Genomic DNA, 20,972 nt, shown 5'->3' with positions numbered 1-20,972 from the left:
GCCTCTCCCACAGGCTTCCTCTGGCCCTCAGGATGTCCCAAATAGCTTCCTCAGAACATTTGAATGAGTGGCGATGGCAGCTTAGTGCCACCTGACCAGTGGGCCATCCTACTGGTACCTTACCAGATGGGATAATCGCAGGCTGCAGATCAGGGATGGATGCTGCCCAAGACTATGTGCAGGTGAAAGCAGCCGTACCTGGCTACCTCAACACCATGGAGGAGACCTTCCAACAGAAGTTCCATGGGGAGTAATACCCTGGGAAACTCAGCCCTGAGGGGTAATCCAGAAAGTAAGAGACCTACGCTGGAGGCAGCTATAGCCAGAGACTCGGACTAGAGGAAAGGTGGCCAGGCTCATTGTGGTGGAGCACTTTGCTCACATACTTCTGGCTGGGGGTAGAGACTGGATGCTCAAACACTGGACGGAGTCCTTATCCAACATGGTCTGGCTGATGGAGAATTATTTAGTGGCAAAGATGGCTCTGGTTGCCTAACTCAAGCAACTGCCTGAGGCCAAGGGGACCCCTCGATTCAAGGGAGAGTCCAACCAGGGGAGTTGGTGATCGGGGAGAGTGGTCTCAGAAGCTCCAGCTCTAAGGGACCCAGCAGGCCATTGAGCCCTGGACTGTGCCCCAATGGAAGACCCTAGCATCTCAGGCTCCAGCCTGGACAAAGATGCTTGGGACCCCTGTGGGCTCCTCTGCTGAAAAGCCAGGAAGTGGGAGCAGACAGATCACATAGAGAAGGGCTACCTTGGATATCATTCTCAGAGTCAACAGCCACTCAACCAGCAGTGGGGGGCTTACTTTTCATGTGGGCACCCAGTCACTGGTACCACAGGTGCCCCTACATTGAGTGTGGCCATAGAAAGGTATGGATGGCAGAAAGCCATACGCATAAGCGAACTCCAGCTAAAGTAACGGTCCCTGTGCAGAAAAATGGAGCTGAGGTAGCAGGCCTGGTGAATTCTGGGTGTGAGCAGACCCTAGTCCGGGACAACTTGGTCCCAAACCCTGAGGCCCCCAGGGAGACTATTTTCCTGCAGTGTATCCATGGAGGCGCTTAACCCTATTCTAGTGCACGTGTGCAATTGACTGTAAGGGAAACCACGAAGTCCCATGTAGTGGGGCTGGCCTTGACACTGGCCTACCCCATTATCTTGGATTGGGATTGAGTATTTCTCTGTTGTTTGAACCAACTCCTGAGACCCCAGAGGAAGTAGCAGAGGGACCCTGGGACACAGGAGCCCCAAACCTGCAACATTGGCAGATGTAGGTGAGGAGCTGGATCCTGGAGCTGAGGGGAGCTGATCAAAGGGAAACTCCTCCAGAAGCAGTTTCTAACAGTGAAGCAATATTGGCCCTACCATGGGCGAAGGACATCCTAACCAGAGAGACAGATTTCACAGTGGACCATATGGAGGTTGAAACCTTGAGCCAGGTTTAGGACCAACTGCCAGTGGTTAACTGTGAAGTGATAGTTCCACAGAGAGGAGAGCAGTACCCCTGGTTTGAGCTCCAGGAAGAACTACCACCAGCTGGAGACAGACCGTCTGATGGGGGAAAGTTCGGTCGCAACGCCTCATTCCAAGGCCTCGTGAGTGCGAAGTCATGCAACTGGCTTATGCTATCCCCTCTGTGACTCACCTCAGTCATTAAAAGATCCAGGCCAGGATTTTATAACGCTTCTTTTTGCCCAGAATTCACCAAGAAGTTAGACTTTTGCCCCAAATGTCAACTTGTAGGACCTAAAAGGAGGACAAATCCCCTCTGGTCCCACTTCCTGTAGCCAACATCCTATTTTAAAAGATTGGGATGGACCTCATCAGACGCTTGGAAAAATGTGCAGCTGGATATAGATACATATTAGCGATAGTTTAATTACACCACCCACTATCCTGAGGCAATCCCACTACACAACACCTATGCAAAGACTATTACTGCAGAACTGCTAAAAGTCTTTGCCAGAATAGGGGTACCTAAGGAGATCCTCGTGTATCAAGGCACCAACATTACATCTCGGCTGCTGAAACAAGTATGTAATCTTCAAAAATAAAAATTTTACATACATCTGTCTGTCATTCACAAATGGATGGTTGAACAATTCAACCAGACCTTGAAAAAAATGTTCATTGCTGAGGACCTTCATCACTGGGATTGGCTTATTCATCCCCTGTTGTTTGCTATTCGAGAAGTCCACCAATCATCTACAGGTTCTCCCCATTTGAACTCCTATATAGGAATTAACTCTGGGGGATTCTTAATATGGTCTGTGAGAGGGACAGGCTCCTAGGATGCAGAATCTTATACAACATGTATTGAAGCTCCAGGAGAGGCTTGAAACCCTAGGGGCCTTTGCCAAAGAAAACCACCTCAGTTCTCAATGGACCCAGGGGCATGCCTGTAACAAAGAGGTGCGTATGTGCATATGTAAGCCAGGTGATCGGGTTCTACTTTTGCTCCCAAGTACAGAGTCCAAGTTACTTGTTAATTGGCATGGACCTTATGAAGTAGTATGCCAAGTTTGGCCAGTTAATTATGAAATCAGACAGCCCAACAAGAAGAAACTCACACAGGTTTACCATGTTAATCTGAAGCCATGGAAGAAATGAGAGAGTTTATTTTATTGCTCCTTATCCCCCTGAGCCAGAACTGGGCCCCAAGTGCCCGCGTCGCTGGAGCCACACCCTATACAGATGGGCGAACACCTCTGCCCAGAACAGAGGGCCCAGGAGAAAAGCCTAGTAAAAGCTTTCTTGACAGAGTTGGTCTCTTGACCAGGGCAGACTCATCTTGTGCATCACCATATCCAAATGGAAGCTGGGCAACTTGTCCAGGAGAATCCATGGTCATGTCCCCCCACAACGTGTGGGGGGCTGTGAGGCAAGAGGTCCAGGCAATGTTGGAGCTAGGAGTTATTGAAGAATCCTGCAGCTAATGGCAAAGCCTGGTCATATTGGTCCCAAAGCTGGACAGCACTATCTGGTTTTGCATAGATTTCAGAAGGGTCAGTGCTGTTTCCAAATTTGATGGTACCCCATGCTCTGAGTACACAAGCTATTAGACCAGCTGGATGAGGCCTGATATATAACCACGTTAGACCTAATGAAGGGCTCCTGGCAGATTCCATTCACACCAGAATCACAGGAAAAAACTGCCTTTGGCCTGTGTGAATTTAGAACTATGCCCTTTGGCTTCCAAGGTGCCCCAGCAATGTTCCAGTGGCTCATCGATCAGGTTCTTCAGCCAGATGTCTCATAGGCAGCAGCCTCTTTACATGATGGTGGTCACCTACAGCTGAGATTGGGAGGAACATCTAGCACAAGTAACCACGGGACTTCAGTCCCTGTGAGGGACTAGACGCACTTCACTGGGTTTGCAGTTAAAGATTGGGAAAGACGAGACCACCTACATGGGATATACTTTGGGGAAAGGCCAAATGGACCAAGTCCAGGCCCTCAAAGCATGCCAACATCAGCCATGAAGAAGCAAGTTGGAAGGTTTTTGAGGCTCTTAGGCTACTAATTTGTGCCAGGGTTTTCAATGATAGCAGCCGCCTCCCTTCCAGAAAAAAAATATAATTAAGAACAGTAGCTCCACTTGTGTAAAGAGCATGTCCAGTTCAGTTCCAACTTCTCAAGAGTTCATTTTACAAACCAATGCCTCAGAATTGGGACTGGGTGCAGTATTGTCCCAGGAAACAAATAGAGAAGAACACTTGGTACTCTTTGAGCTGAAAATGTTCCCTTGGGAGCAGTAGAAATGAAAGGACTCACCATGGAATTTCTCCAGTAATACCTCTTGGGAAATCCGTTCAAGCTCGTTGCAGATCATGATCCCTTAAGGTGTTTAAAGGACATGGAGGACACAGACCTCCAGCTTATGTACTGGTACTTGTCCCTTTAGCTGTACGCCTTCCCAATTCAGTATAGAGCAGGAAAAAATGCAGATTTTTTTTCCCAGGAAGAGAGAGTCTACTGCCGAAGCAGAGCAACCAGCGGGAACAGACTCCAGTGGAGAGAAAGAACTGCCATACCACACCCAGCCAGGAGCAGGCACCAGTGGTGAGCTGAACCCTTCACAATCTCCCACTGCCCAGGTAAGTGTTCTGATCACAGAGTTGCTTAGAGGTGGGGTTTCCATCTGCTCCCTTTGCCCCAGGTTTGATCAAGAATTCTCTCTCGCACCCGCGAATCCTTTCCTAATGAAAATGTTGTTGAAACTGATACATTCCCCTGAAGAGTTTCAGTTTTGACAAATAGGCATTTTGTGACAAAAAAAATTTGTAAAGAAGTTTTAAATATTAACTAATTCTAAATAATAACTGGCGATTAAAGCTTCTATGTAGATCTGCAAATTGTTGATTCGTCTTGGAAACTCATTGGCCTGCAGACAGTCCTTTAACCTCTATAGCTCCAGTGTTGTGCTTGATTTGAGGATGAAACTTTTATCCTTCATTTAAAATGTACAAAATAATGAGTCTTAGGCTATGTCTACACTACCGCTTATGTTGGTATAACTTATGTCACTCAGGGGTGTGAATAAGCTGACATAGCAACTTGTTCTTCGGGGGTGGATTTATTATGTCGATGAGAGAGGTCTCTCCTGTTGGCTTAGAGTGGCTACAGTAATAACCATAGCTTGAGTTCATGAATGTGATTGTAATGTTTAAATGTGCATTATGCATGGGAGGAGCACTCTGTAAACATTCACAGAGCCCCTATGGGTAAAATTTTCAAAGGTATTTAAGTACATAATAGGAGTTAGGCACCGAACCTGCTTAGGCACCTAATACCTTTGAAAAATTGGCCCTAAGTGAGTTAGGTGCCTTTGACTTTCCATAGGACTTAGGCACCTTTTGAAAATTTTACCGAACATTATCTTCCTACAAATCTCTCCTTAGTACGCACCTGTGTCAATATATGAACCAAAAACTTGATAATGACTAAGCAGCGAGGTCCTCGTCCGACTTATGCATGTGCTTAGCTTTATGCAATGTGAGTAGTCCTTAGTGAAGTTTAGTGAAGAACGTGCATAAGCGTTTGTAGGATCGAGGCTTTAATGTGTGGAGACTGCTTATTAAACCAATCATAATAGTCTCACTGTTTCCTGCCATTATCCTCATCTGTTTATTGTCTCAGTTCCTGCCCCAATGTGACCAATCTTTTCATTATGTATATACAGTGCTTAGTACATTGGAGCTGTAGGTACTACCACAATTCAAATTAATAACTTGCCTCATAAATATATTGTATTAATTGTTATGCAGGAAAAAGCACCAATTGGTTGGTATCATTTTTTTAATTTGGGCATTATTCCAGACTTCCTGCATCCTTAAATTTCTACCACAGTTTTGCTTCTAGCTTTCCATTCAAAATGATTTCCTCCTTTTTTCATTGTGACTAGGATAAATGTTAGCTATGGTAACCGTAATAAATGCATTTTGATAATTAATGATAAAACCCTCTCAGATAGAACTTGTCACTGATTGTCGGAACTGTTGAGAAGAGTAACAAATCCAATAAATAAAGTAAAGTGTAACATTATCATTGACGGAACATTTCTTACCATTAAGCCTTCAAACTCTTATTCAGCTGTCAACACATGGGCACTTTCTGGAGCCAAATTCTCTCATGCTGTGCACTGCCTGCAGCTCGCCTGAAGCTCAACTTTGACTAAAAGTGTTGATTTCACTTCTTTTAGCCTTGTTCTCATTTAGCGTTAAAACCTGCTTAGAGTCTGCCTTTTATTCTGTAAAGTACACATGCATGTGTCATCCTTCGCACACTTCTGATGTGAAGTTAAGGCGCTCAAAAGATATGCTAGTAATCTTAATAAATAATTGATTAGAAAGGAGTCTGACAGTGTTAATTGTGAGGTGCAGCTGAGTGAATGCCAAAACAAAAGGTCTTCTGAATGTTTCCAAATACCTTGTAAAGTCTTTAGCACTGAGCAACAGGGTCAGTGCACTGAAGTGGAATTTAAAGGAGGTTCTTGAATGTAATGGGTTTTGACTTGCTTTTGTCATGTGCCTCAATGCATCATTGATTGAGCCCTCATTTATTAAATCAGCTGTATTTTTTGCTGTTTGTCAGACCATAGACGTTTATTGGAGCAGGGTTTTTTTAAGCACAGGTTACTTGTCTTAACTCACAAGTATAATTAGTTGGATTTAAAAAAAAAAAAGATTTTCATGTATAAAGACAAGACGTGAAGAAGCTCATAAACATTTGGGAAGTATTTTATTGTATCATATACTGGCGTGGGGGAAAACACTGTTACTGGTAATTCAAGTGTTTAAAAGGTACCTTTTAAATTCAGCTCTGAACGAATGCTCAAAAATCATTTCATTTGGAAGAGTCTAAATGTGTTCATTGAAGGAATAGCTCATGGTATCAGTGAGTTCCTTAGAAATGAGCATATAGGAAATCTGAGAGCTAAAGAAACAAGTGTGGTACACTGTAGGTTTCTCAGCTGCTGTTCTCTGCTTAGTGGAAAGGGTAATCACCTGCAGTATGCTGAAATTGCATTGCTGCTATGCATATTGGATTAGAGCATTGACAGCAGGGAAGAAGAAAGAAGACCTTGACAATGTGCCAAAATATCCCTTTATGTAAGCAGATGTTATTACCCTTGGAAGGAAAAGTCACTTCTCCAGAATGGTTATTGCTGATTGTGATAAGTACTCTACAGATGGGCTATCAACTTCTGAGAAATGTATATATGCAGTATTTAATATGGCAATTACTTGTCAAATGTGGAAATGTTCATCTTGATGCTCCATACTTGTTGGATAAATGGCCAAGTCAAATGTTTGCAAATCATCATCGCAGCTCTCTATCTGAGGAAACAGATTGAAGACAAGCTCAGTTTTGATTTTTCAGTATTGCTATTGGTAATGAGAACTGGGGGAGTTTCCTGATTTGAACAATAAACAAGAGTGCCTTACAGCATAGAGAGGGGGAAAAAATGACAAAAAAAGAGAGGTGTTTTGACGTCTTGCTGGATAAGGCAACATAACATCCATGTAGGGGACCATTGGAATTTGGACAAGTGGAGCATTCTTTCTTTTATCAGTAAAATCTTGGATAATGGCCTTTTAGAGGAGACTGATTCTGAGGAGTGAGGAAAGAAGAGGAATACTGAAAGAAATAAGCTTGGGGAGGAAAGGGAAGAAACAAACATGTAGAGACAGGAATTTAAAAAATGCCAGTGGTAGTGTTTTGTTTGCACCATAAGTCACTAGATCTGAATAGGCAACATTCAAAAAATGTGAGTGGAGAGCCTAATCTTTAGTTCAGATCCTTATTACTAAAGCCGCGCATCATTAAGGACATTTCTGCAAGGTGCTGAGTGCTTTCAATTCCCCTTTGTCTGTAGGAGTTGAAGATGCTCAGTGCCTGCAGGATTGGGCCCATTAAGGACAAGATTTCTTAAATTATTGTAGACATGAAACTGAATTAAATAGTAGGCCATTCTCTTCCATTGCAATTAATTATAATACTGAAGTTAAATTCTAACTATGATTGTGAAGATGTGTGTGTGTGTATATATGCATTTACTAATGCCTTTTTGATAAATATATTCTGTTTTATCACCCATAAACTGCAGTGACACCTACTGTAGTTGTGAAATCCAGACTGGACACCTTGCTCTTAAACACACTTGACAAGTAGCTCATGATTGAAGCAGCTGTTTCTGCTTTTCAGGCTGTCAGGCACATGGGTACAGTTTTCTTTCTTCTCCTTCTGGCTCCTCGGGCTCTTCCAAAAGATAGCAGTCTGAATTTGAAACCAAATAGACTAAAGCTTCAGTCCACATCTTTACTAAGATCTTCCATGTGCTTTTTCTTGTTTTGAGTTCTTCTTTTAAATTACAGTTATGAGAGAGAATAAAATAGTGCTTTACCTAGTAAAGAACAAAAATGTTTACTCAGTTTTTTTCTCCGTGAAGTCAGACAACCGAAGCTTTTTATTACCGATTGCCTGAATTGTCTGTCTGATTTTTAGGTAAAACAGTAAAGCAGATTTAATATTAAAATTAAAACAGATTTAAATAGAATATTTCAAAAACACCCCAAGTTAAAAATTTATGTAGAGTTAAATTTTGTGGAATGATCAATTAGGCTTCTAAAGATTATAAAATTCTCTGGGAGCTCATTCCAGAGCATGCAACTTTGAAGAGGGACAGTTTTTTAATACTTCTTGTAAAACAGTTAAATAAATTATGGTTGTCTTAAAATATACACAAATTCACATCAGGGAAAAAAACACTGTCATGCAGCCATCTCTAGGGGAAATCATGTGCAGCAAAGTTTCAGAACAATTTAGGACACAAAGGTCTGGTCTACACTAGGGGGCGGATTGATCTAAGATGCGCAACTTCAGCTACGAGAATAGCATAGCTGAAGTCGACGTATCTTAGATTGACTTACTTCATGTCCTCGTGGTGCGGGATCTACGGCCGCCACTCCCCCGTCAACTCCACTTACACCTCTCACCCTGGTGAAGTTCCAGAGTCGATGGGGAGCATGTTCAGGGATCGATGTATCATGTCTAGATGAGACGCAATACATCGATCCTCAATAGATAGATCACTACCCGCTGATCCGGCCGGTAGTGTCGACATACCCGAAGTGAAGAATAATACTGTGTCCTACTGAAATTACACCTTGAATAGTAAGAGGCAGGATATAGTTACCTACAGGAAACTAGAATTTGACCATATTGCTGGGGCAGAAACCTCTATCCCAGTAAAAAGTCCGATGGCACTTTTCACATGCAAGTAGCCAAGTCCTGTGTTTTACATCTGATCTGAAGGAGAGCAACACCAGAAGCACAGTGGCCCCTAACACTGTGTTAGGACAATTAGTGCCACATGTGGGGGGATTAAACCTGCCAGCTGCTGCATAAATATTAGTCATTAACAGCTAGTACTGAGTAAGGCTATTACATAATGTTGATAATTTTCAAAGTGGAAACAACCAGTAGGTAAAAGATGATACTTGATTGAATTAGGACACACACCCTGATTTCTTTAATGTCAAATGCAGTCAAATTAGTGCATTTGAAAGCTAGCCTACAAATAATTGTATATTATTTTGGAGTGTGCACAACCTTGTTACCATATTTGAAAAATGTAGCCTCTAGGTAGATAAAAGGATGTGATTCATTCAGTGGATCCTGCAGCGTTTACAGTCTGCTGTGGACCAGATCGAGTGGTTTATGAATAGTGATGAACGCAAAGATAGATGCAAGTAAATGCTCCTTTTGGTTAGAAAATCCTGGGAATCCTCACTAAAATTCAGCCTTGCCTTGAATCCCTTAGGATATGCATCATACATCCGGCTAAGGGGAATTCATATGGTGCTAAGAATGTGTGTGTTGCATGTCATTTGCTTCATTAATTATATTCACTCTCAAAAGAAGTGTACCCAAGCTTGCAGGCAGAACTTAATTGATTTGTATAATTGATTTGTATGCAAAGGGCTGTGGCTTTTGAAATATAAACGTACAGATGATAACTCCAGGTAAGAGTCTCCAGAGCAGTATTGTCAGCAATTCAGCCTTACAGGGGTTCCCCAAGTATGGGGCTGGGGGCTGGAGGAGGGACTAAGACAGGGGTTCTCAAACTGGGGGTCGGGATCCTTCAGGAAGTCATGTGGTTATTAACTGGGGGTTCACGACCTGTCAGCCTCCACCCCAAACTCCACTTTGCCTCCAGCATTTGTAATGATGTTAAATATATAGTGTTTTTAATTTATTACGCGAGGGAGGGGGAATCACACTCAGAGGCTTGTTGTGTGAAAGGAATCACCAGGACAAAAGTCTGAGAACCACTGTCTTCTTAGTCAGCTAGGCTAGAGCATGTATCACCACAAGGAACAGGACAGAAGACTGTCGCCCTGAAAAAGGGAAGATAGAGTTCCCAGAGCAGAGGTCATTCCACTGCGTCCTTATTTTTGTTTTTTAAAGAAAGGAAGCACCTCCTACAGCTCAAGACACCATCTCGACATTGGGAAGTTCTCATTAAAAAGCTTTCTTGTGGGAGCTGCGGGGAAGTATTTTCTCTTTATATGCTTTCACCAAGACATGCAGTCTCTCTGCTGTGCCTAAGCAGTCTCTCCTAGATCTAGGACTTCTTTTTGTTTTCAGTAACAAGTTTCCCCTCTGGAAATGTTCTTTTATGTTATTGAATCAAAGATCCAGGTTTCAGGGCAAACCATTTAAGCACAAGAACAGCGTTTCGGATCAGGTAGAGGAAATGTCAGCTCCTCCTAATGGCACATTTGAGCAGCACAGTCAGGAAAGAAAATTGAAATTCAAAGCCAGGCTCCTCATAAGAGTTATTCAGAGCTCAGTTCCCAGAGAGGGGAACATGTGGTGCATTTCTGGCTAAATCTCTGTGCTTTGAGTGACTTGAACGAACTACAACTGACTGTGTAATTATAGACCCTAATAGAATAGCCTAAATAGTGCAGGACATGGCTGAGGGACCACTTTTCTCCTTTGATACCTCCATGTACCCTTCCATTGGAAGTATTCAAGCTAACAGCCGCCAGGTTAGAAGAAAAGGAGCTGGTGGAGGGCACTGTACTTGTGAGATTCATTTCTGGAGCGCACTCCTTTGGTATGACAGAGCACCTGTTTGTTGGCTTTCAGTGTGTGCTGCAAGGGTCATCTGTTTTCTTGGTGAGATGAAGTGAGGGATATCAGATACTGCAGTGAGGGACAGGCTATTGTATATAATAGATTGATTGAATGGATAATCTATGTTTTGACAACATATACTTGAACAGATAAGCAAGTGAAATATGTAGATTCATATTATAAATGAGAGATTTGCATTGATATTTGGTCGGAAATAGACACGCACATACCCATAAATGCTCATCTTTGAGGTAGACATCCAGCATCTTGTTCTTTTTTACCTGCTTTAATAAATATATGACATTATTGGCAAAGAAATGGGATTTTTTTAGTGCTCCTCACCAGATGTGAATGAAAATCTGTCCTTTGTGGTAATATAAATTACTTGTGCATATTGAGCAGGCAATATAGCCTTTTTCATCTCTGTGTTTCAAATTGCTGAGAGCACATTGCTGTTACAGAAAGGTGCTGTCTGTGACATGGATGTTTAAAATTTGCTGGGCCTGTATTTGGACAGGATATTAGATGGGTGGGTTAATTAGTCAAGAAAACACTTAGCAGAGAGGAAAGAAGCAGTTTTTATGTTTGTAGGATTAGTGAAATAAATAGCATTCAGTCTGTTTGAGACTAATCCCTGTTTGCTAAAATACATTTGGAGTTAGACTTGAGAAATGGCTTATTTGTCCGCTATAAAATAGTTTGGAAACTTTAGACAGGATGAGGATATTTGTTCACTAATAAAATGATCCTGACCTACAACTTGAGAAAAGACCTAATTAATCTAAATCAAATCATATTTGGGTGAGGAGGGTGTTTGCTTTAATATGCCATAGTCTCTAATTCATGCTTTTTATGCTAGTTGTTTTAATGTCTGATCTAAGGAAACGAAGCTTTCTTCCCTTCCTCTTAGCCCAAATCATTAGCAACACTTGTCGGCTTGATTCGAAACAAATGTTCATCAATTTATGCAGAATTTAGCTGAATAATATATCTTAAATTAACCAGGAATACAAAAGGAAATGCAAGATGGCATTAGGCCAGTACACTGATTAGGCTACTGAAAACGTACTTAGCTGCTTCATGAGAATTTTACTCAGTTGTTCCTAAACCAAATGTTTTCATTTCATGTTTTCACCTAGAAAGCACGGCAGCATAATTTGGAGTGAAATATATTGCATTTCATGCACAGTTACATGACTTAAAAGTAGGTGTTTCTATACTTTCATTCCATTCAAAAATAGACTACTTTCAAGCTATTTGAAACCAGAGCTCTTATGTAGCTTCTTAAACCTTGTTTAGCACCTCGCAGGAAATGGAGGATGTTTACCCACCTAGTACAGTAGCTCAGGGACTTCTAAGGTTAACATTATGAAAACATAGTGTGAGACATCTTCTGGAATTTACTCAGATGCAGAAAGCAACAAAGGTTTGGCTTTGCATTGGGATTTCAATAAATGTAGTTTGTATGCCTGCTGTAGAGATTTTGTTATCCCCCACCCACCCTCTCGGGGGGATAGACTGGTAGTGTACCAGCTGGTGTGTTCGGTTTGTAAAATATGAGATAATCACTCTCATAATGTTACAGTCACAGCATCTATGGAAATGTGTTTAGGAAAATTGGAACGAAATACAAGAGATAAAATGACCAAATCTGTTTTAAAACAGTGGCTAGCTACTCCAATTTATTAGAGCTTGTAGATCCATTAATAACACTGTTGCTTTTCATTGCTTTGTGTATTTTCACACACATTAAGGTTCTGCTTTAGAAAAGATTTTATTTTAAATACTGAATTTGTTGGATTTTCTGGGAAAAGAAATGTGTATTTACTTCCTCCGTGTAATATATTGCATATAAACCATGATGCATTTGTGTACCCCTCTTGATATTTTCATTGTCTTAAACCCACACTGATCTTTCCCCCTCAAAATGAACACTATTATTTTTAGATTCCCAGGCCTATTCTACAGTTACTAGAGTATTGGTTGCAATACCCGCAAAAAAGTTTTGTTTGTTTTGTGAGGAAATTTCTTAATTCTTAAAGGGTTAATCATATTTTCCCTTTCCAAATTTCCCCTTTGATTTTTTTTTTTTTTTGGTGTCTTGTGTTTGCTAAAGAAGATACAGTCAAATGGCAAACCTGTGTTTTTGTTCCTTTTCAGAAATCCCTGACAAGCCCATGACACAGGCTACTGCTGTAGCTGTACATTTCTATTCATTATTGATGACTTGGGGTCTGGCAGGCAGCACAGAGCACAAGCAATATGGATTACCATACTGAAGGTTTTTGTTGTTTTGTTTGTTTGTTTTGGGGGGGTGAGGGGGAAGGTTTCCAAATCTGTGAATTGCCAGTTATGAAAGGAAATCATAACTTCCTCCTCATAGGAGATTCTGGAAAACAAACAAGTGAGCTTTGACATACATTTTGTTAAGCAGTTTAGAGCACTTAGTGGAGCAGAAGAAGAATATGTGGGTGAGCTCAAAAAGGGCTGAGCACTCACAAACTAATTAGCATTGGCTTAACTTTCTAGCAAACTTTTGGGCATGATCCTGAAAGTTCTGAGTGCTATCAACTCCAATGGGTTTTGAGGGCGCTCATCACCTTGCAGTGAGCCTCTCCTTAATGATATTCTAGTTTGAGCCATTCATTGGCAATATTCTGGTTTCAGAGAGCTTTTCCTGAGAAAACTGACACAAACTGCCCAGTCTGCTTTTGTAACCATGCAGTTATAAATTCCATTATTCTCTGTTTCCGTGATTTGTCCAATGGCATGTATACATGTGAATGTGAGAGTAATTATATCTGTGCTCTTATGCTTTACCTTAGATGATATTTCTGGATAATAAATAATTGAGTGACATTTGCAATGCTAAAATAGTATCCTGTCTCAGGACTGGTGAATGAAGGTTTTCAGTTCTTCTAATAACATGATACCTTTCTATCTATAATCTGGATAAAGTTTATTTTCTGCCACGCATACAGGGTTGTAAAGTATTTCATTCTTAGTATAATTAAGATTTTTGACTTTAGGAAAACAGGATTTTTTTTGTGTCTGAATATAATAATCTTGATAATAGGATAAGCAGAATGAAATGTGCTTTGGTTAATATATCGATGACATTTTCTGACTGGATTAGTACTGGAACTGTTTTTCATTCATAAAGAGCAGGTTTCACAAAGAAATAAACAGATTCAGTTTTGGGATTATGCTTATTTCTTCCTTTGTAGTTGAATGACTTTTTCACAAACCTTTTCTCTGAGATGTGTATGTAAAAGGGGTGGTTGGTTTGAGGTTTTTTGTTTTTTATTTTACACACATGCACACACTAATTATCACACCAGTGAAAGTTAAATGACTGTACAACTTTCATTTGCTAATATCTTTTTCATTGGTACCCCGTTGATAACCTTCATTTTAGTTAAGCACAGCTAATAAGCAAAGGTTTCATATGTGTGCATTACAGTTTAAATTATTATGGAGATTGAATTATAGTGATGATTAGATTAAGAGTGCTGTTTACTGTAATTTGGGAGGGAGAGATGAGAAATCATTCTGGAAGAGGGTTAAATTTCATTTAGCAGAAAAGGACTATCTTCCAACACTTTTTTTCCCCTGGAGTATCTTTTTCATTCCTGTGTTGCTTTTGTTGCCTCTTGGATGTGACTTAACACTGTTTTATATAAATTTCAAAATGTGGAATCAACAATCAAACTAATTTAACAGCATAAAACTTCTCTTAGGAGGAACTGGTTCTTCTAGAAGGTCCCACAGCACCACCTAGTGTACCATCATTTCATGTTAACATAATTATTTTGTCATTAAGGTGCTAAGAATCGCATTTTGGTTTTAATATATTGCTAATATTAATTAAAAATAGGGTTTATTGGGTGTTACAGGACATTTCCAAGTAAAACAGAATTTTAGATACACCTCTACTCTGATATAACACGAATTCAGATACAACACGGTAAAGCAGTGCTCCGGGGGGGCGGCTGCGTGCTCCAGTGGGTCAAAGCAAGTTTGATATAACACGGTTTCACCTATAGCACGTTAAGATTTTTTTGGCTCCCAAGGACAGCATTCTGTTGAGACAGAGGTATAGTTCATAATTTTCTTCTGCATTAAGAGGACTTTTTAAAAAAAGTGGAGTAAAAGCTTTTCTTCTAAAATATATAAAAATTTAACTATTCATCTCAGTTTTCTACACTCTAAAGCAATGGTGAAAACAGATCTAAAGCTTTCTAGGTAATACTGTACGTGTAGTTTATGGCAATATCTTTTGAAATGTGTTTTGTTATATGTTATTTAAATACTTATACACAGTACACAGAAATAGACAGCACTTGTATTTACAGTCAAAGACCTCTAATCCTGCAAGCTGCTTTTCATAGGTGGACCCCACTGGAATAATTGAGAAGTTTCTTTCTTTCTCATCCATAATGAATATCTATATACTGTACTTCAGAGATTGGTACATAAATACAGTTTCTAGCCATATATAATTATAATGAACTCATTCTGTATGGGCACTGCACAAGAAAATGTGTTTGAATAAGAACAGGGTTTGTTGAGAGCTGGCACTGAGGACTGACAGGGTGCAGGGGGGAACAGGGAAAAAAATTCACAAAGAAGGAAGCGAGAGGAGGAAACGAAAGTGGTGTTGAGGCAGAGGGTGAAGGGTGTGATGGGAGAGAATCAGAGAGATAGGCCAGGCAGAGTTGTATAGTGCATTTAAGGTGAAGACAAGAAATGTAAACTTTAATGTGGTGTTCAAGGGAGAACCAGTGAAGGGATGCATGCAGGTTTGTATATACAGTCCTGGTCCAGCTGTGTTTGTTAAGGATGCTCTAATTTATGCAGATTGCCAGTGGAACCAAGGTGCCACTATGGCAACAGGAGATAGCCAAAGTGCAGGGAAAACATAACCAGGCCCTCTTTCCTGTGGCAATATCCCATAGACTGGCTGTAGGAGCTGTTATGCTGGCTGTACTCTTCTGGAAGACCCACCTATATTGGATATGCTGACTTTAAGCAGCTTTGCACTAGCAGAACTGTGTAAAATGGCTCCATCACAGCATAGGATTGGTGCCTCTATCAATCACTCTCTTGATACTCATGCTGTCTGAAGCATAACGTTTTATCCTCTTCTTTTTTTAAACTGGAATTCTTGAACTGAGTGTTATGCTTCAATCTGGTATTATTAGATCTTGAATTTCAGACCTACGTTGGTTTATTATAATAATCTAATTCTGAAATTCAATCTTGAATATTAACTGATGATGTCCATTTCATGCTTAGAAACTGTCCCTTTTTACTCAGATTTGGGGCATTTTATTTTGTGTGTCTCATTCTGACTGTGGGAGAACACTAATGAAATATAAGCTTCAGAAATATACAGAAATTGATACTCCATCTTTATTTTTAAACTTCAGGCTTCTTACTGGTGTGTGTTTTAAACTATTACTGTACAAGTAAGAAAAAGGATTTTGAGAGTGTAGATTATGCCCTCTGCTGGGAAACTGGGCACATTGTTTTAAATTTGTGTGATACTTTGTTTATATTCTCACATTGTCAGGTGTACCATACTAAAACCATTCTCTTCACATTCATTTTAGGAAAACTGTATCTCTTTTCTGGCGGAAACCAAACCCTTGATCAATGTACCAGTGTAAACCTGGAGTACTGACAGTATTTTTTCGTTGTCCTATTATGCTTTCAAGTGCATCTTGTTGATGCTGGCAGCACTTCTGGGCCAAATATTTCTCTCACACAACCCTGGTGGCAGCAGTTGGGCTCCATGTGTGTAATTGGTGGGAGAAATAATTCCTAGTGTCTAAAACTAGTTACCGTCATTAAATGATAGAAGCTCTATCAGTGTCTGCCATCTAATGCTGGTAGTGCTTTTAGCATCCAATGTGAATAGTAATGTTAATGATCCTCTCCCCTCTCCAGAGGAGAGCACAATGTGCTGTCCCGGAGGATGAAAATTGTGCAACATCTGATTGGGATTGCTTGCCCAGGGCATAATCCCACAGCCTGAAATTAAACCTGGCAGATTACGTCCCCTCTAATAAAGTGATGGCTGTCTCAGGATTGCACCTTTAATTTTACAATTCAGTCATTAAAATCCAAACATCAGTCTCTTTGGAAAGTTGCTGTTACCTTTGTCATACTTGCTACTTATTAAAGAATTATAATTGATTTAGGAAAATGTATAGTTACATTATATATAGATTTGTTTTTAATTTGTTGTCCTGATAATGTGTAGTATGTGTTTATCACTGTAGTCTTTGCAGAATACTATGTGCATATTAATTTTTTAAAAGAGCATAAAATTCAATTCACACATGTATTCACATTCTTATATATTAATTGTGAAGGAGTTGGATCAACTTAGTACCGTAAAAGTTGCCAGTTCATAAAGCTTTTATTTTTCCCTTTGTTCATCATAATCTTTTTGGAATAAAACAGTATGATATGCAAATAAGTTAAATGTTTTACCCTTAACTCCAAAAAAAAAACCAACTGATTGTTTATAAAATCAACAAACACATTCCTTTTAAATAACTGATGAAAAAATGTGTGAAAGGGGAATGTTAAAAGCTTTTAGTGTGTAACTCGGGAAAATATTGGAAATAATCAACTTGGAAAACAAAGAGGAAAGAAAAGGTAATTATGCATCAAATACAGAGATGTACAGGGAGAAAAAAGCATGGGCCCTTTGAAGTTACAAAGGGGGAGCAATGACTGATGCAATGGAGACATCAGAAAGAACTATTCTGATTTTAATCTGTGAAATAATACAGCAGAAAAAATTAGCATGTCAATTGAAAGCGGGAAATATTTAAATGTTAATGTAGAAGTTGGTGACCTGGTTCAGTATACCAAAATCCCGTCCCCGTTTTTATATTTAAATTATGGTTTGGAACAATGGACGGCATATTTGTATCTATACTGCACATATTTTAAACAGTGTTAAAGAGTTGTACAAGAAGGGTAGTCTCAAACATACTTCTAACACTACCATTCCACACACAAACTGTTTTTACTAATGATTTTACTAACATCTTTGAAACCATTTTCAAAAATGGTTTAACACTCAAAAATTAGAAAATGCCAGATGTAGAGTTGCCTACGCAATCTTAACTCAGTCTCCTTGTGCCTTTGCATTGTGATACAGTCAGTAATTACACAATGATATACAATTTTTTCCATGGGACCGCTGCCTTTTTCAGGACGGACATACAAGAGGTCAGAATTAAAGTCTCAAAAGCAACCATGATCTGGCATTACTTAATTTTCAAGAGCTTAACTGCAACCTAAATAAGGGTCTCATTACATAGTTTTTTGTATGTAATATATACTTTACTAATTACTCCACTCAAAATCCTCCTCTTCAGTTTTCCTCTGTGCCCCAAGCCCGCTTAGGAACTTGGCAATTTAGAGTTTACAACCCCAAGCATTTTGTAGACATGAGTTAATAAATAAGTAAATTAGAATAATCAAAATTTTTTACCCCTGATTTCAGTGGCAAATTAGGACACTTCTGAAAATCCCACACTGTCTCTGTCTCACCTGACTCAAACAATGTTGCTGAAACTCTGGCACACTGCCTAGTGGAGATTAATGCATGGATGAGGGTTAGCTGGCTGAAGCTTGATCCAGATAAGACTCATGTGATATAGATAAATTAGAGGAAGAACCAGAAGATATGGTAGGGTTGACATCTCCACATTTAACTGAAGGTATGTGCCCGCCATGTGTAACTCATGATTGCAATCGGGGGTCTGTGTTGGATGATCATATAACTGCAGTATCTAGGAACAATGTTTACTATTTGCTTCTAGCTAAGAGATTGTGCACTAATTTCTTTTGGGTGCAGACCTTGCTACAGTTTCATGCCTTTGTCACTTCAAGACTGGCTTATGCCATGCAGTCCGACATGGGTTATGCTTAAAGCCAAATCGGAAATTTAAGCTGGTGCAGTTCATGGCAGCATACCTAGTATGTGGTGCTTTACAGTGGCAATGCATATTGCTGGTACTTCATATTCTGCACTAGCTGTGTATTGGTTTCCATATTGAATTTAAAGGGTAAGGAATGGTGTCCCTAGCCTCTATTTGTCAGAGGGTAGAGATGGATGGCAGGAAAGAGATCAATTGATCATTACCTGTTAGGTTCACTCCCTCTGGGGCGCCTGGCATTGGCCACTGTCGGTAGACAGGATACTGGGCAGGATGGACCTTTGGTCTGACCCAGTATGGCCATTCTTATGTTCTTAAAGGTGAGGATGGAGTAATTCAGTTTCCAAGCTCTTTCAGTCATTGGTCTCTGCCAACAAAGTTGGCTCCCACACAGAGCTGTTTTCATTAACCTACTCCATACTAATAGAAATACTGACCATTCAGCAGTACTATACATTGAATAGAATGATGCTGTGGTCAGAGACAAGGCATTTACATTTTTAATCCTATTATACCTCATCCCAGCAAAGCACTTAAGCAGGTGCTTAACTTTAAGTATGAGTAGACCCATTGAAGTTAGTGGGGCTATACCCATACTTAAGTGCTTTCCTGGATCAGAGGTTTGATTACCAATAATTGTTTGTTCTTTCCAGTGCTGTTTCTGAAGACAAATTAAAGACTATGTACAAAGAAAAGTATGTTGTTTGATAGTCCCCGCATACAGGTGTCACTGGCTGCCTGTAATGATGGCAAAAAAGGACATGGCAAATAGGTGGGCTAAGGTTTCTAAAGAAAGTCTGCCTGACTCATTGTCTCACTACAATAATGCACTACACCTCTTCCACCAAGTGCCTCTCTACAGCCTGGCCTGCCTTATACACCTCTACCTCGATTTAATGCTGTCCTTGGGAGCCAAAATATCTTGCCGCGTTATAGGTGAAAACTGTGTTATATTTAAATTGCTTTGATCCACCGGAGTGCGCAGCCCCACCCTCCCGGAGCACTGCTTTACCATGTTATATCCAAATTCGTGTTATATCAGGTAGCGTTATATCGAGGTAGCAGTGTATATCCATTAACATCACCTATTTCCTAGTGATTAGCCATCATTGCTGTAAAATCTGTTATGCTACTTCCTCTTGCTATCTGGGTTTGCAGCTGATTACATGTATTGAGGATACATGTTCCATCAGAGAAGAAAACCTCTTCCAGTAACCAAGATGGGGTAATGCTATACTGGAGGAAGCAGATACAGAAAACCAATGTGATCTCTTTTTGAACATTTTCTTTGCAGTGGAAATGTGGTAAAATGCATCTCTCTGTACCTGTTCTCTGTTTAAAAAAAATTAGAATATAAATAGCTCTCTTAACTGTGACATATTTTGTGATCCTTACTGTAAAGAGAAGTGCATTTACAAATTTATAATGTGACTGATTCTATGCAGAATGGTACTTTGTATCAGTGTTTCAGGTTAGGCTGTGATTTCCTCCCCCCATCCTTCCCACTAAAATCATTGAAATATATTCAGTCAGTCTTTCACATCAGAGGTGTAAATGGATTTCTTGAAAGTTTTTCTGCAGACAGCAAACGGCAGTCACTTTACAACTTAGATTCCATTATGGGCTGCACAGAGAGAGCTTAACATTCCATCCTAACTTTGAGGATGCTAAAACTGTGTAATGACCTTGCATCCACAAGGGCAGAAGCTCAGCTTTTGCTGGAAGTGCTAATCTACAACCTGTTTATCTCCATGCACTATGTGCTTGACAGCACTTGCTCAGAAACTGAGGTAGGGAAAAGAGTAGTCAAATTTAGTTTTTTCTTCCTGGTGGTGTTTGTGTGCAATGGACTAAAAATGAGATATTTCCCTTTTTAGTTTCCTTTGTGGCATTCAGTAACTGTTGCTTCAGCAACTTAACATTATAGTTCACCTCCCGTACTTAGAGTACTTCTATCTCTGATTCAGCGTATTAGCATTTCAGTAGAGTAACACATAAATTGGACAGTACTGAATACCTTATCATTTTCCTATTGTTCTTTGAATTGCTTATTCTAGAATGAACCAATGTTTTGGTGTTATCTCCTAAACTTAAACCTTTGTCTATAATCTTTACTAGTTGCATTTAGATTGATACACATTAATTTCACATTCTGTGATATCTGTGGGTTCAGAGATATACTGTTGGGTTATGAATACTTTTAAGGACAGCTGCTTAATGAAAAGATATATGGCTTGAAATGTCCATAGTTTTAATTTGAATCTTTGCATGTGCTGGAACTGATACTATTTATCTAAGTAAAATGTTAACATCAGATAACTATTTTCTTCTTAAATATGGGCCAGATAATTGTGGGTG

At 39.9% G+C, this 20,972-nt stretch overlaps 1 protein-coding gene across 7 annotated transcripts in view; it reads left to right on the top strand.

Annotated features, from left to right (window-relative positions):
* Positions 1-20,972, top strand: part of SLC10A7 (solute carrier family 10 member 7) — a 205,101-nt gene that overhangs the window by 115,629 nt on the left and 68,500 nt on the right. Inside the window, exon 4 of one of the 7 annotated variants that reach the window (XM_050946547.1) lies at positions 3,965-4,100. The exons of the other annotated variants lie outside the window; for them this stretch is intronic. Within the exon in view, the coding sequence (XP_050802504.1) occupies positions 3,965-4,100 (136 nt within the window). The remainder of the gene's footprint in view (positions 1-3,964; positions 4,101-20,972) is intronic. 7 annotated transcript variants of the gene reach the window in all.

This window comes from Gopherus flavomarginatus, chromosome 3 (assembly GCF_025201925.1).
Source record: "Gopherus flavomarginatus isolate rGopFla2 chromosome 3, rGopFla2.mat.asm, whole genome shotgun sequence".
Taxonomy (NCBI): Eukaryota; Metazoa; Chordata; order Testudines; family Testudinidae; genus Gopherus; species Gopherus flavomarginatus.
Note: the sequence above shows the minus strand (reverse complement) of the source record. Positions and strands in the feature narration are given on the sequence as shown.